The sequence below is a fragment of the Thermobia domestica genome, chromosome 1, assembly GCF_964235325.1.
Source record: "Thermobia domestica chromosome 1, izTheDome1.hap1.1, whole genome shotgun sequence".
NCBI lineage: Eukaryota > Metazoa > Arthropoda > Insecta > Zygentoma > Lepismatidae > Thermobia > Thermobia domestica.
In genome coordinates this window covers 146,386,377-146,403,417 of record NC_137454.1, presented here as the reverse complement: position 1 = coordinate 146,403,417, position 17,041 = coordinate 146,386,377, and the positions used below count along the sequence as shown (strand labels likewise).

At 33.7% G+C, this 17,041-nt stretch overlaps 1 protein-coding gene across 2 annotated transcripts in view; it reads left to right on the top strand.

Moving 5' to 3' along the window:
• The window catches only part of Slik (Sterile20-like kinase), a 133,976-nt gene that overhangs the window by 100,132 nt on the left and 16,803 nt on the right, over positions 1-17,041 (top strand). For both annotated transcript variants that reach the window (XR_014132111.1, XM_081764044.1), the window contains exons 15-22: positions 424-596; positions 4,612-4,708; positions 5,775-5,930; positions 8,585-8,728; positions 11,190-11,309; positions 12,180-12,293; positions 13,113-13,322; positions 15,184-15,319. Coding sequence is in view for 1 of the 2 variants with exons in the window: in XM_081764044.1 (XP_081620170.1) it covers positions 424-596; positions 4,612-4,708; positions 5,775-5,930; positions 8,585-8,728; positions 11,190-11,309; positions 12,180-12,293; positions 13,113-13,322; positions 15,184-15,319 (1,150 nt within the window). In the remaining variant the exon portion in view is untranslated. The remainder of the gene's footprint in view (positions 1-423; positions 597-4,611; positions 4,709-5,774; positions 5,931-8,584; positions 8,729-11,189; positions 11,310-12,179; positions 12,294-13,112; positions 13,323-15,183; positions 15,320-17,041) is intronic.

Genomic DNA, 17,041 nt, shown 5'->3' with positions numbered 1-17,041 from the left:
AACAAATTACCCAATCTTTCTCGTTTTACGAAAGGAGCTAGAATAGTTTAATCCTTGCCTCTGATATTTATAAACACAATTATTTTGAAAGAAACATGTTTTCAGATAATAGCTTTATATTCCTGACTTCAATAATTAAACTGATAGTTTGAGCATACGTATTATGTAACACGGTTCTGCAAATACTTTCTGTTAAAGCAAAAATAAGAATCAATAATTAAAGAAACGCAGTGACAACAGGGCATCAATTCTAAGGTGTAAATGAGCCCTGCAATAACATTTACTAACTTGAAACATTACATATTTAGGAAATCGGGCAACATATTAATCAACAATATAAAAATAAACATTCATTTTTTAGAGAATGACAAGTGTTCAGTTTGTTATTTCCGAACTTTTATTTATATTGTATTTTTTTTTTAGGATGTTCCACGGCCTAGAACGAAAGAAGACATTCAAATGATGAACTTGAAAAAGAAGACTCGCAAAAGAACAAGGAAATTCGAAATTGATGGTGTTGTTGTTACTACCACCACTAGTAAAGTCATATACGGAGATGAAGAAAACAGTAAATTTTATGATGATCATGTTTTTAGGTAGGTACAAGACGTCAGTACGAGTTTATCATCATACGCTTTTTCCTTCTGTTTCCGTTGATCTGTGATCGTATTAAGAAATACTCTTAGTTTATGTTGGCTCTGTAAAATCTTTTTAAAGAAGATGCTTTATCCCTCAGACCCCAACTAACCAGCAATAAAGGAGTCGAGTAATTTCATCACTTAACGGTAACAGCGAAAGTTGAAAGTTTCGAAAGTTCCGTTTTTGGTTCCGAACATTATGACTGATAGGTATAAAAACATATACCGATATATAATTCATATTTATTTTCATGTAACATTTCCTTACTTTTGATCTGTTTTTGACCACCCCGTATGTTGAGTGAGCACCTAATGTGGACCTAATGTTTTGCAACAAGAGCTTTGCCGTCGTTAAGTCAGAGATTCTCGTGTCTAAAGCGTAAATTTTGACTACAGATGGATCGAGTTCTGGAAAGAACTGTAGCTGATGTCTAATTATAATTTAAAATGAATGTAAAATAAAGTATTATAAAATAGATATTGCATAGTGTAAGCAAAAGTACGTAAGAGCTCTCTTGTGAATAGATGGATAGCGTACTCGTCTGGTGCCGGAAATGCAGGTTCAATTCCTGGTAGGAGTTCATGAAGTTCGGATCCCACGTTAAGCTGTAGATTTACGTGGATAGTCCTGAAAGTACCTGACCTGACGCATAGATGGCGGTTGTTTAAAAAACATTACAATGGTCAAAAGTATCCAGCTTAAAGTTGAAGACTCTACGTTCTTTAGTATTTGTTTTGCAGCCATCAATATTAAACATTCAGTGAATTTGTAAATATAGGTCATCGTTATGTGATACAATACTTTCATTTGAAAGGTCTCAGTCCAAGCAGTATCAAAGTCGAGGTAAATTCTCTCGGGGAGTCTGTTCCTTCGTTTACAACAGTAAAATATTGGGTGGCAGAATGTAAACGAAGCGTACTATCTTCAAAGACGAACATTTCAGTGGTCGACCAAATGAAATGACGACACCAAATATGGGAAAGAAAATCCACAAAATGGTATTGGATGAGTGTCGACTGTAAGTGCGCGAGCTGGCAGACATGGTAGACATTTCAAAAAGTGGTTACATCGCATATTGACTGAAAATTTAGACATGAGAAATCTGTGCGCGCAATTGGTATCGCGTTTGTTTACAATGGAACAAAAACAGCAACATCAATACATCGAACAAACTTCAGTCGAATGTTTGGCGAAGTTTCGCAACAATGAAACAGAGCTTCTGCGTCGATTCATAAGCATGGATGAAACATGGATCCATCACTTCATACCTGAGACAAAGAAACAGAAAACAATGGGCTGAAAGCGGTGAATCGGCTCCAAGGAAGGCGAATCCTGTTCTATCTGCTGATAAGGTCTTCGCGTCAGTTTTTTGGGATGCGTGTGGGATTGTTTCCATTGATTGTCCTCAAATAATAAAAAGGAAAAATAATCAGTTTCGGGTATTATACAAACTTATTGCAGCGATGAAATCAAGAAAAAATGGGCGCTTTTGGCAAAAAAGAAAGTGTTGTTTCATGAAGGCAATGCTCTAGTTCACACATTTGTTATCCCGATGGCTAAAATCAATGAATTAAAGTTTGAATTGTTTTTTTTATACAAAGTTCGAATTGCTTTTTTACACACTTAATTCGCTACATTCAGCCCCTCGGATTATTTTCTCTTGCCAAACTTGACAAATCTTTTACCACCGAGTTATTTTTTCAACAATGAAGAGATGGACTATTCATTGTTAATGGCTATTTCGAAGAGCTCGACGGTTCACAGTAAAAACAGGGTAACGAACAGCTTTTTTCCAAATTTTTTGTTTACTTTCTTAGTCCGGGTACTTTTGGGACTATCCTCGTATATCTCGTATAGCATCGGTGTTAAGAGACTAGAGATACTAAACTCTAATCCAACGAACCAACCAAAAGTGTGGAAGGTGAGGCAATATAGGGACGTAGGGGGGGGGGGGGGAATAAATACGGTGACATAACTATGTTCTGTATTTCTTTTTACCTCGATGATATGGTAACGTTTAAAAAGTTGCAAATACGATATTTTGAACAGTGTGTACGACTGTCTTGTATACTCAATTGTCACCAATCGGGGCATAATGCTCGTCGCTGCTACTCCAGCAAACAATAGTTGAATATAGGAAACCATCGTAAACCACACAAGGCCGTTGTACAGACTTTCGAAATAGGGTACTTACGGTTTTTTAAATGTTAACATATCTCTGGTGCATGGAGTCCCTGTTCCGATCCCCGGCCAAGAAAGTCTTTGGTAGATAACATCGTGTTCGTGGGTTTTTTCGGGATACTCCCGTTTCCTCCTATAATCTCTTCCATCGTAATTCACTTGTCTTAATCATCTGTCTCCCTTAGCCAAAAGGGCATAATCGTGGGACGTTAAACTGCAAGATTTCATTTCGTTTCGTTTTTAAACGTTAACATACTAAGAATATATAAAGCAGAAAAAAAAAAACATGTAAATTTTCAACTTTCGAGGGCCATGGTGACACAGTGGCAGTGTGTTGACCTCTATTGCGTGGGATCCCTGGTTCGATCCTAGCTCGCCAGTGGGCATTCTGGTGGACAGACACCGTGTGCGTGAGTTTTCTCGGTGTTTTCCCGTTTCGTATTCTTCCACCATTTCATTCATCCACATCATCATAATCTCCTGTAACCTATACGATATAACCGTATGATACAAAACTGAAAAAAATCATTGTGTCTGTATATTTCAAAACTGAAATTATATTTTCCAGTTTAACGTCCCACAATTGTGTGTGTTAGACTAAGGGAGACGACAGTTAAAGCAAGTGAATGATGATGGAAGAATTTGTGGAATAAAATGTGGAAAGAAACAGAAGCAAACCGAGAAAACCCACGGATACGATATTGTCTACCACAAACTAACTTGGCCGGAAACCGAGCCAGGGACTCCATGCTCCAGAAGTAAGCGTTCTACCACGGAGCCAACGTGTTTGTGTGTTGCAAACAAAACTTGTATGTTGGCTCGCCTTCCACACCTTTCGTTATTTTTTTTTGGGGGGGAGGTCTTGCCGTATCAGATCTCGGTCCATCTGTCGTCATATTTTATGCTTTAGAGAAGAGTACCTCTGACACACGGCAGCAAAGTTCATTTCCCAAAATAATAGGTCCATTAGTAGATGCTCAGTCAAAAGTTAACTTTATTTGGACTTAATGGAAGTAAATAATGCTGAAAGTACGTCATGCTTAACCCATCCATTATCTGGTGTACTTACTGCTCCTCTGTAAGCTCACACCATTGTTCTGAATTTTAGTTATTAACTTGAAAGACAATAAATAATATCAAAAATGTAGAAAGCGAAGCATTCTGCAGAAACTAAGTTTTCTAAATCTTTCTTCTAGACCAGAAATCTGGGTGCGCAGTTTATGATGTCATAACTGTTGGCACTTAAATTTTTATACTATACGAAAGGGTTTGAACACTATTAGTAGCTCATGTAATATCATTTTGTAGTTACCCTCGCCCACTTTTTTCATGTTCTTCACTCAACAAAGGATTAGAAAGAAGAGAGAATGAAATTAGGGAAGATTCTTAGTATCAGCAGATGTGGAATAACACACACACATTTGATCAGGAGTGGAATGATGAGTATGTTGTTAACTCCCATCTCCAGCTCTACGAGTGATACGGCCAGTTGTAGTGTAAGGATACAAGATTAGTTTTCAGGTAATCTCTCTTGGCGATCGGAAAAGGCTGAAGTTAATTGCTAGTATTTAGATACGATTTGGTGTTCAAATATTTATAGTTTAAGTAAGAATTTTGTTTGAAGTTTTGATAATTTAAATTTGAAAATGTCCAATGCCAATACGGCAGGAAAAACAGTTTTATGGGAAGAACAAGAAATTATTTACATGCAATTTGGGACATTATTTTTTTACAATTCAATATATTAGAAATATGAAACGCGGGTACTGAGTTGATGTTATATTGTTTCAGAAAGCAAGAATTAAGAGAATTAAAGATGCTACAAAAGCAGGAACAAAAACAGTTTCAAGACCTGTCTTTCAAAGCTCAGTTTGCTAAGGAACAACAGGTATGTATTTATGTTAATAGTTTGATTTGAATTATTATTTATTTATGAAGAGTAATTTCCGGAGATTTTTCTAAGCAAGGAGTGGAACACCTTACGGGATGTAACGGAGTTCAGTGAGTCTTTTCACTGGAAATATTTAACTATAGGGAAGCATTATTTGTGCCTGTATGCACTTGTTATATATATATATATTCGTCGAAATTAACGAAAGAGTACATTGAACAAAGTTATTTAATAACAAAAACGGTATTTTATTGAATATTAGCAAGTACATTTTCAGAACTGAAAGACCGATTTTTCACCGAAATACTGTTAATCTACGGCTTCTTGTAATACATAGTCATTATGTATCATGCATATTATTCATAACGTATATAATGCTGATTTTTCTAATGGAACTGAACTTAGAGTTACCAGCATTTATGCATTTTATCTAAGCTCAACTATATTGTCAATTCGATTCCAGGCGTTGTAAATGTAAAGAGATGTGTCGCTATTTGTATTCAAAGCAGGAATAGTTAAAAAAAAGATCAGATCTACTGAAAAATATGTGTAGGCAATATGCTGTGTAAATACTCTTGTTTAATTAGTTTCCATACATTTCAATATATTTTTCATGTTTTAAAAACAAGTTTGAAAGTAAAATGTAAGACTTACCATTCTTTTGTCGAGAGTTAATGTTTATACAACGAGTATACCAGATGGAAATATGTCCACATTTTTACACATGAATCTGTCAACTCCAACTGAACTGAACTGAACTTTATGGAACAGTCACATTTCAAATACTCTTAATCATATTGTTAGAATGCGAATGATTCATTCGAATATTGGTTTCACTAGAGACGTGATTTCCATTCGTAAACGATATAATTTGGAGTGCATGAAGAGAGTTGAGAGTGTGCATTCTTCTTAAAATCGCCAAGCGCCAAAATCGAACGTAGACTGTTCTCTGCAATAAACCTCTGGTCTGAACTTCCCTAGTTTGTTTTAAAACACATTGTTCATAAACATGTATAATTTGATATTTGAAATATGTGCTCAGCACTTCAATGTATTGTTCCAGGAGAAACGCTTTGAACAAGAAAGGATTAATTTGATAAGAACCTATGAGTCAGACCTAGATGCCATGCTACGACAGCAGAAACAACAAGTGGAAAAAGCCGAACAACAACAAGAGGCAGATCTCCGTGTATCGTCGAAAAAAATTCGCTCGGAACAGGTTAGTAGGAACGCTTATTGTATATACTCATTGATTATATCCAGTGAAATTAGCTTTAGAATATGTAAATTTTGTGTGTATATCATATAGTTACGCATTGTATACAACATAATCGTGATTACAATATTTTCGTCTGAAGAACACGAAGCTACTTGTCGAAACTGCGTCGATTTTATCCACGCGCCAGCTACAAATGAAAGCTAATATTCCCGCTGTAGCTTTTTGAAAAGCGCAAAGTGGAAGAGCTTATTAGAAAAGAAAAATGCTTTTAACGTGCAATCTGGACTGAGAATCAAAACTGAAGATTATTTCAGGGTATCTGTGGGCCCTTTTTTCGGTGCATATCTTACTAAAATATGATTAGAGGCTCCTTCTTTCCATTGAAAGGAAAACGATTCTATATAAAACCCTTATAGAGAATACAAGTTAGATCACTCCATACTTCATGAAAATTGATAGTTAATGAAGTAAACAATATCATAAATTCGTCGATTTCAATTCTGCAAATGGTGAATTAAATAAAAACTTTGGCACAAACGAATAAACATCCAAATATAGCCTTCTTGAATACCAAAATTGTTTAAATCAAGTATTAGTGATTCTCCATGTTGATTTATAATGATGATTAAGAAGTTTAACTGAGTGAAACTAGCTTAATACTCTTTTGATCTTGATTCTGTAAACATTCAGTTAATGAACAAACATGACACTATATAAGTCACTATAACTTTATTCACAGTAATACTGTGGCTTTCAAAGAGATTTACTTTATCATGCAATATTATGGGAATTACTTAAAAGACTTTAATTAACTGTAACTTTGCCAATATCACTTTATTTTAGACACAATAAACTGCAATTTGAAGAACAGGGTTTACCCTTTATAATCAGATCACTGTAGCCCCCTATTCAAACGATTGAACAGTAATATCCAAACTTACAGTTCCACTCCAGAATGTGAACAAACAATTCGCTTCAAAACTTTTATCAGTCATAACTCAGTAAATACATACTTATTTTAAAATTGGTAATCGTTGATTTGATCCACATAATAAGCACTTCAATCGTATTACACTGTATCAGCCATCTCTGAGCTTATTCATCCAAAATTAATCGAGAAATTATCACGTGTCAATCTTATGGATGTAATCACACCAAAGTATTATTGCAAATAACTTCATTATCTCCAAATTATAACCAACAAACCTTTTTGGAACTGCACTTGAGTATTCAATAAATCACATAGATATCAAGCGGTTGGCATACAATAACATTAACCCTTGAAAAAACAATAATTGTAGGAGGTGTATAAGAATGACTTCCGCCGTTTACAGGCACTTGCTTGAAGATATATGCACTGATTAAATAAAACACTTGATTATTATGCCCTTTTGATATTCAGCTATCTCACACTTCACACATTATGAAAACACAAGACTAGAAACATTTAGGGAAAAGTGGAGGGTTATATGTTCGAGAGATGGCTCCAAAGTGGACGATAACACCATATAGAAAATAGTTGTAGCAGCTTCTGCTATTGACATCAGTTGGCGTCATGCAACGGTTATAAACGCAGTATTAACCATTGCGCGTAATACTTGATACGTGATTTTACTAATTATGTCACACTACGTAAATGTGTATGGAAACTAATGTTGAAACTCTTTAATACATTCTTCAAACGCTTTTGGTAACATAAAAACGAATACTTGATACAAACTGCACTATTCCTCTGCTATGCGCTGTTGTAATATCGCATATAGGAGCGCAAGTTACGTTCGAATATACAGATCAGCACTGTCTGAAGAACTAAAATGTTCTCAGCATTCGTTGTGTCTGGCTGATTGGAATATCCCGAATTGTTCTGAGGATTGCCACAAGATTCATGAAACATCATCAATAAAAAGCAGACAATTGTTTCTATATGTTAATATGTGATAATTGCCCTAACTTAAGTTTCACAGCAAATTGCATAGTCCTGGCAACATCAAATTTTAGTCCTTTCGTAAGAAACCCGGAACAGCGTATTTTCGTACTTTGAAAAATAATATTTTAAAATTGAATAAAATAATTGTAGTCCTATATTTTATATACAGAAGAAAACAGTCCGTAAAGAAAATGTATTTGGTAAGTTTGAAGAAGTGATTGAAGGTCTATCGATTCTTACGCATGCACTTCGTAATATGAAAGCGTTATTTCTTTCTTATCAGTTTTAACTAGTGTCTGTTTGTCTGCCAAAGACTTGAAACGATTGTAAAAGAAAGAATATGAAGTGTATAAAAACGAAAAATCATTCTTTAAACTTCTTGAGTTTCAATCTTTATACAACGGAGATAAATTACAAGTAAGTATCTTGTACATTCGCAAACAGAAGTATTTGATAGCCAGAGTTTGGTTACACACAGCAATATTTAGAATCGTCTTAAGATTTTAATTTCAAATGTTTTTAAAATCTCATTCTTAGCAAATCGAAATACTCTGACAGCAGAATTCCTTGACTATTCCTGGTCTTCTTAAATCCCCTGACTTTTACTTGTTTTCCAGATTTGTCGCCATCCTGTATATGTATTTTCTGTGTTCTATGCTCGGACGAAAGTTCAATGTATTTTTTTTTTCTTTCTTTCGTTGTCATGTGATGATTTATTCTCATTTAGGAACGAGAACTAAAGCAGTTCCGTGAAGGACTGAAACAAGAGTTAAGACTACTTAAACAGGAGGTCGACCTTATGCCTAAAGAACAACGAAAAAACGCTTTCCGAGTAAGGAAGGAAAAACTGGAAAACGAACACGAAGAAAGGGTAAGTACACTGTTTCTGAACTAACTTTCAAAAACAAATATTCATATTCTTAACAGACACAGGGAATTGTGCAGTATTTTGTCCGAATGTAGAGTTATATACTTACGTTTTTCTTAATTATACGCATTAGTTTTTATAATGATCATTAAAGAAAAGAGAGTTTGCTTACACGTACAGTGGTGATACATTCCCGTGTTGGAGTACGAGTCTAAGATGTCAGCTTACAGAAAGGTGACAGATATGAGCCTAGTAAATGCAAGTCTCAAATCAGCCAATCAATTTTGAGTATAAGTGAACGAGTGGTATCTCGTTTCAATTGTAGAAATATCCTTATTCTGACCTCTCGTGCCTTGAAATAACCAGCTACATTTCGCACTTGGGGGCCGCGGTGGCTCAGTGGTAGAGCGTTCACCTCTGGTACTTGGGGTTCCAGGTTCTATCCCAGTCCCCGCCAAGTGCACTTTGTGGTGGACAAACACCGTGTGCGTGGTTTTCCTCGAGTTCTCTCGTTTCCTCCCACTTTGTTCATTCCAACAATTCATTCATTGCCTGATTTTTTTTCCCTCCCATATGTGTTTCTGTGAAAACTGGTTGAGACAGGTAGGTGTTTTAAACATAAAATCGGTTAAGAATAACAACTTTGTTTTAATATCCAGATAATCACACAGTACGATAGTTTTGAGGTTCACGAAATCCCTTATGCAGTTCAATTAGATTATGAAAACAAAAGTATAAGTGAACCCTTTCTACTAATGAGGGAGAAAAAGAAACCTATTGTGAACATTCTGTCAAAAACTACCAGGAAGAGAATGTACTTTAAATCTGTCATCACGGGTAAGCTACACCCCTCTTATCTACTGTTCAAGCTACTTGTGTAAGATTTTTTCGGAAATTCGAATAGTATTTCAAACATTCGGTTTGAAAAGTAACATCTGTTAAAAACAAACAGTTCGTTGGTTAATTCTTGTAGTTTTAGAATTGTTTCACTCGATATTGTGAACGTTACTTCTACATTTTCATGAGTTCTGCCGTTCACTTCGTCAGAAAGTTAATTGCACAGAAATTTCTTATACTTCAAATGAAGCAAATTATTTCGCGTCTGGAAGTGTTTATAAAATACATTTTTTGACTTCGAAAGTAAGATATAGTTTCAGCACGATGATTTTGCATTGGTAATCTTTTATCTCTGTTTCTTGCCAACAATGCCCTTTAAAATTAACTAAGAGTGTTATAGTTTCATAAACGTCTCTATTCATAAAGAGAATTTTCAACTTAAGAAGGTAAATGAAAACTTCAAAATCAGGAATAGTATTATTGCTATAAGAAAACAACCAGTTTACATTCATAGAGTTATTAACATTGGTACACAGAAAAGATAATTAAACACAAAATTATAGAGAAACTATTACTTGCTTCATTATATAACAGTACATTTCGAATACAACAAAACGTCCCTTGAAAATGAATGCGAACATGTAGAAAAATTCCCTTTGAAGATTTTTTTTTTCTTTTCATTATGTTCTAAAAAAATGAAATGATTACAATATAATGTTGCACAAGAATAGCTAAATTTCAAAGTATAAATAATAAAATTGAAAAAGACATTTAAAGTGTTCGGTTGAAATAGACTTGTTAAACCAGCAAAGAACGATGAGAATCACTTAATTGCATATATATATATATAAATTACGCATAGTTTTTAAACCAGTTCGGTTTTATTAAGTTGTTTATTTTGAATAGTTGAATTATTCTTTTAACTTTATTGACGATTGTTCCTAACAAAATGAACCAGATTAAAATCGCTCTTTGACTCATAAAAGCTGTCTTGTGTAGTACTTACACCCACGTGAACGGCCTGCTCTACTTCAAAGTGAATTTGCAAAGGAAAATTGCAAAATACGAATGATAATAATTAAACTACTTAAAAAAGAATGTGAAGATTACGTTGATTCAAAAGATACAAGAGGCTTTATTTGGGGTAGTTAAACTGTCTTTACCATTAAGTGTAATACCTCCGTAGGAGCTAATCCCCTTAACGCTGCAAATACATTAAGGTACTCCTCTTTATTACTTTTTCACACCAATACATTATTCATGGCTTCTAAGCCTACACTAAGGTGTTAAAATAACTTTTCAGTGCTTGCTGCCCCTTGCCCTAGATGGCAGTATATACAATTAATGAGGACAAAATTACAAACCATGTAGAGGGTTGAGTCTCTTGATCTCGATCAATTACGTGTATTATGGTAGGTATAGCTATTAATAGTTCGTGTACCATGTACCTACTTTCATTTGCAACATACATATTTTCGGGAGATATATTTTTATAAAAGTATGAAGGTAAGAAAGATTATACTTCGCTTAAATGAAATGAATTTATTTTTGTAATATAAAATACACAGTTTTCCGAATGCATCATACAGAAAATTGAGAAGATTAATGTAACTGGTTTTAATTCCAGGAAAGATCATTTTTAGAGAAGCTGAACGAGAACCACGAGTGTTCGCTTAGACGACTTAGTGAAACTCATCAAGAAAAAATAGCGCTTATGGAACGTCAGTTCTTACAACAGAAGCAGCAAGTAAGTATATTCTTTAGTAGTAATATACTTGGCATTAAAATTATTTTATTTTTCTTAAAATTTTTTGCAGTTGTTGAAATCACCTTTTAATTTCATTAAACTTATAGTTTGTATTTGTGTGTACAAGACTGTCTCACATAAAGACAACTCATTTAACTTCATGACTTCGAGTAGTATTGGAAAATCAAGTAGATGTTTTATTCTACACAATTCTAAAATTCTGTATTTCACCCCGTGCACTTAGTTTCAGAAAGTAAAAGTAGGAAGATTTTAACACCTGTTAGTGTAAGTTTTTTTAGTAGGTGGAAGTAAGAAAGCAATGCATTACACGATTTTTCATGAATATGTACTGTGAATAATAACTATATCTGTCATATGTAATTTGAATGACTACATATATTCATTTATTCAAGAAAATCTCATATATAACCTGTGAAGCCAATGTATAATCAACAGCAAGGGAAAGGAAGAAAATATATCATAGTCTATAGCGAAAGGTATTATCCTGGCATTGGGGTGGGACAGCAGAGAAGAAAACTGAGAAACCTCAATTAGGGTGCGTCCATGGTGTTTGAACCCGGAATCTGGTCATTGTGATCCAAAAACACTAACCGTTAACTTAACCTACTTTGTTAACTCCACTATTCCATGGCAAATATTTATAAGTACTAATCAAAATTTTTGTCTACTTTGGCAGTCTATGCATACTCTTAGCAGGCTTAGTTAACATTATCTTCTGATTTGCTTTTCATTTCTGTATTGTATGGTATGATGATTTGTAGTAAAACGTTTTATTTTCATACAGTAAGTTTTAAAATATTCACGAGTTTGCAAGTTTGCCGAATGAAAATCTTTGGTTGTATTGTATAGGTTCTCAGAGCTCGAGAAGCTGCCCTTTGGGAATGTGAAGAACGTCAAATCCATGAACGGCAACAACTAGCTAAAAGACAACTGAAAGACATATTTTTCCTTCAGCGACACCAGGTGAGTGATAGTATTATTATTATTTTGAATCGAACATTTTTATTATTGAATACGAGCCGAAACATCTTATAGAGGTCATCTTCCAAAGTCAATTATTCGATCTGAGACTCCTATAAGATGCAAAACTGCAAATTAGCAACCCAAGGGTTTGTAAGTTTTTCAAAGACTGTTTTCACGATGTTTACGATTATAAACCATGCTAGAGAAGGAAATTACTATTGTAAAGCAATGACACCCACTGGAGATTAAGGGAGCTGCATATCTCGTCCCAAACGAAAATAGGAATAAATAACCAGAAGACATTTATCAGTATTATATTTTTGAAGTGTATGTGCCTAATAAAGTTGGAAAATAACATTTTAGTAATAAACAACAGAGCTCAAAACGTGTGCGAAAGTGTCACATTTTTGTCCTTCATTCGGAGTGGTCTGAAAGATTTAGAAAAATAGATTGCTGTGAGTGCACAGTAGAGGGCGGGGCTACCAGGCCTCTCCAGTTAGGAGAATTAGATAATTGGCACTTTCATATGTTTTCTAGAATATATAAAACTTGAACGTTAACTTTCAATGTAATCAGGTATAAATACACTCAAAAACAGAAAACGTTCTTGTTTATTTTTTTTATTTTCGTGTGGGACAGACTGTGACCATAGTAATTTAAAGATGTGCTACTTTCTATAAATTTATTAGTTTTGTGGCAGAACACGAAGTTAGCTGTTTTATTTCAGATACAACCATACTGCTATGATCACGTATTACTGTAAGAGAAAGCCTAATTACCTTTCGGATGAATTATTTTGTTTTCTCGTTCGAATTTCAGATGTTAATTCGTCATGAGAAGGAACTGGAACAAATAAAACGTATGAATCAACGTAAAGAAGAAGAACTTCTGAAGCGCCAAAGTATTGAAAAGAGAGCATTACCAAAACGTATACGTAGTGAGATGAAAGCTAGAGAAATGATGTTCCGTGAATCCATGCGAATAAGTGTTGTTGGCGATCCCGAAGAAGAAAGGGAAAAACTTAAACGAGTGTGTAACTTTTTATATTAGTATTTTTATACTAACAATGTGGTATTTTAGTTAGTTAATACTAACAGTATAGTATTCTTAAAAAGTTGATTTATTTTTAATTCCTTCTGGGTGATTTGTCTCGACGGTGACTGTAGCTTTTAAGTTGTATGAAAATTGCTTTCTGAAGGTTTATTTATTTATTTATTTATTTATTTTTTTTTAATTTTAATTTTTTTTAAGAAGTTAATTCAGAGTTAATTGTTAAGTTTTTGTTATGTTAATGATTCATAAACAACACTCTCTTTTCCAAGTTATCCAAATTGATTAACAAATACAGCAATATAATTTTTTACATTTTAGTAGGTCTTTATTAGTACATATTGTTAGATGCAGTACTCAATATGTCACAGAAGTGAAGATAAGTTTTGATAAGATGCTGTAAAATAGTGACCCCACATTGCTGTTAGATTTTAATATATTTTTGTTCGTAAGTTGAGCTGAGCAAAGCTGTTACATGTTTATTCCACGTTTCGTGTGCAGCTTATTAACTCGAGAAAACCGAAAAGGTACTTTCAAAGGAGGTTTAAATTAAAATATAACATACTTCTATGATTCTCTTAATCGACGAGTTCCTCCTTCCCCTCTGCCAATTCTGAATTTTTACCGAAACAGATTTTTGATATATATATATATATATATATATATATATATATATATATATATATATATATATATATATATATATATAAACAGGCAATTTGGAAACTCCTTTTTTTGTCTGTTAAAAATAGAGAGAAACGGTACGTAGTTTATATTAAGTTGTTCTCAGTTACAGTTGAAGGGAATAGCACTTTTATTACTGTTTTCTCGCTTTGTTTGAATACCTTGTCTCCTCTCTTTTGCTTCTACGAAAACCTCCCCTAAAAATTCTTAACTCTGGTTGTAAGTCAGTGGGCAGCACTTAAAAAGTAGTTTATCTCAGAGCTTTTCAAAGTAGACCAAAAGTTAAGACAAAACGATTGGTGTAAATAAATGCCGCATTGTATAAAAAATTCTCCTTTGAGAATTTTTAGGCAATTGCATTTTCTGCTACATGCGTTAAGAAATAAGCCACTGATTTATGTACTGCAGGAAGAACTGGTACCTTCGTCAAGAATTTGTGAGGTCGCTTCGTGGTCATTAGTGAATTTAGTTCAAGTCTGTTGAAGTACTTATTCAGACAAAATTTCCCAAGTTCTTTCAAGTTCATTGATATTATATCAGTTATATAATACTGAAGTGGAAGTAGGATCAAAAACAAGGGAAGTTCTAGGAAAAATTAAAAATGTATCAAGATCTGTTTGTTTGCATGGAAAGAGGTTTTCCCAAAAGGCCATAGAACATGTCTTTTAAAAAACTACCATTGACCAATGACCAATCATGTTATAAAACTTTGAGTTATCATACATGAAATATTCTCTTTTCTACAGCCATTACTTTGGTAAGATGAGTGGAAGATACTAATTTTGAGAAAATGAATTTTTCTTTTCCTTCCTGAAGGTTTAAAGAATAAAGTGGAATCGTTAAAAGAGGAGGCAGCCTATGAATTTCGTTATGTGCTTCCAGGAAGAATAGTACTTAGAATTGATAATCTTCGGGTAAACATAACAATTAAGAAACATTATACAAATTACAGAATGAACTGTATTTATTAAAAAGACGGTCCTGATGTACTAATAGTACAATTTAACTAAAGGTTCGTTTTTCTGAATTATTAAAAGTCGCTTGAATCTCGAATTGAAAAGGCATCTGCCTGTAATGAATTCTGATAGTAAGTTACGAGTAATTTCTCAGTTTTTATTATTATTATTATTATTTATATTGGTAAATATCTTTTCAGTTTCAAGAGCAGGAGAAGAAGCGCTATCGAGCAGAACAACAACGATTTGAGTTGAAGCATAAAAGACAGTTGGAAGAACTTCGGGCGACTTCGGAAGCTACAATCAAAGAGCTGGAGCAACTCCAGAATGAAAAACGTAAGTTTAGAGGAGTAAATGTAGAGAAGGGACACTGTGAATACATGAACTGACAATACATTCAAGTGAAAGACGTACTACGAATTCTAGTTATTTCTAATTGTAATTTCGTCGATTCTTCACTCATAAATTGTTACCTTTTTGTCCTTTTTCGCCTGTCTTGTCTTGCTTTTCCTTTAACGTAAACAGAACCTTCATGTCAGGAAGCCATTAGAAACTCAGAAGTTAATACAAGCATGGGTGCTTGCAAATAATGATCATAAATTTCGGAAAAGCTGTTTTTCGATATACCTTGCGATGTGACTGTACTGGACATATTTATCCTCTTCTTATCGCGTTTTGTTCACTTCTGTCGCTTTTAAATTGTTACTTTCTGTAGGTTACATCATCATGCTTTTAGTTTCTGATGAAATATAAGAAAGTTTTCGGTAATATTTGACATTTGTTTTCAACAAAATTCGTTATCGTAAGAAGAACACATGACAGTTTTTTTTTTTTTTTTTTTTTTTTAAATTATTTTCTTTATCGCATAGTCAGGAGAACTGTTCGAAAATTCCCTTTTTGTTTCTTTTTATTATTATTATTTCATTTTTATTAGAAACACTGGGTTACTGATTTCACTATGACACTACTTTTAGTCAAGATCATGGTAACATTTTTCTCGGTTACTCAGGGTTGGCTGGTTTAAACCAGCTGGTTTTTTCAAAAAAAAAAAAAGTTTAAACCAAACAACGAAATATGTTCGTAAAATCGTGATGAACACACATTTGTGGGTTATCACGTTTCACTCCCGTATATTATTCGTATTATATTCAGACCTAAATTTCCCATTCATTACTCGAAGAGATTATACTACAAAAGCATTGTTTTTTTTAAATAAGTTTATGAATGTTTCATCTGTGATTTTTTTTTTTTTTTATGGTTTATTATTATTGTTATGCAATTGCAATCAAAGAAAAATTCTAAATATTATTTCGTTTTAATAATGTTTACTATTAATAAAATGCATCGAAATGCCGTACTTTTGGAAGGGGGGTCATATAAATCCCATGAGAGCCATTTATTGAAATCAGAAGTATCTTTGGTATCCATTTATGTATAAATGGGTCAGAGCCAAAGTGGACTCAAATAATTCATATCTTTATTCACTTTTCTTAGTGATATGCAAATTAAGTCGTCGTATTTCTTTAACTGGGACTAAATTAGTTCTTCTGTACTCTGCAGTATTTTGAAATTGTCCATATGTAGTTCTGTATAATAGTTTCACTTGTGCAACTGTTTATCTTTTTGTCCTTCTTAAATGATTCTTGACAATTATATTAACAAGTATGTAAAGATCAGTACAACGTATTTTTATCAGGAGTGCTTCGTGAGTGAGTCGGCAGACGTATGGTATTTGTGCCCAATTAGTCCCGGTTTCGAATTCAAATGGAGGACAGTTTCTCTCAGATGTAAGCCGAGAAGCGATTCCGCTTTAAGCTTATGTGACCCCTTCCAGCATAACCCGGTTGTTGCATAATAACACCAAGGCGAAACAAACTTATTTCTGTCCATATGTGATATAAATACATAGAGCAAATTATTTAAACAAAACAAAACAATAAGTTTAAACCAACAAAAAACTTTTTTTTTTTTCAATAAAAATCATGATTTTTGTCAACCCTGCGGTTATTACTCAACATAAGTAATAGCAAGCACTGGAGAGGAACCTACAACCTGCAG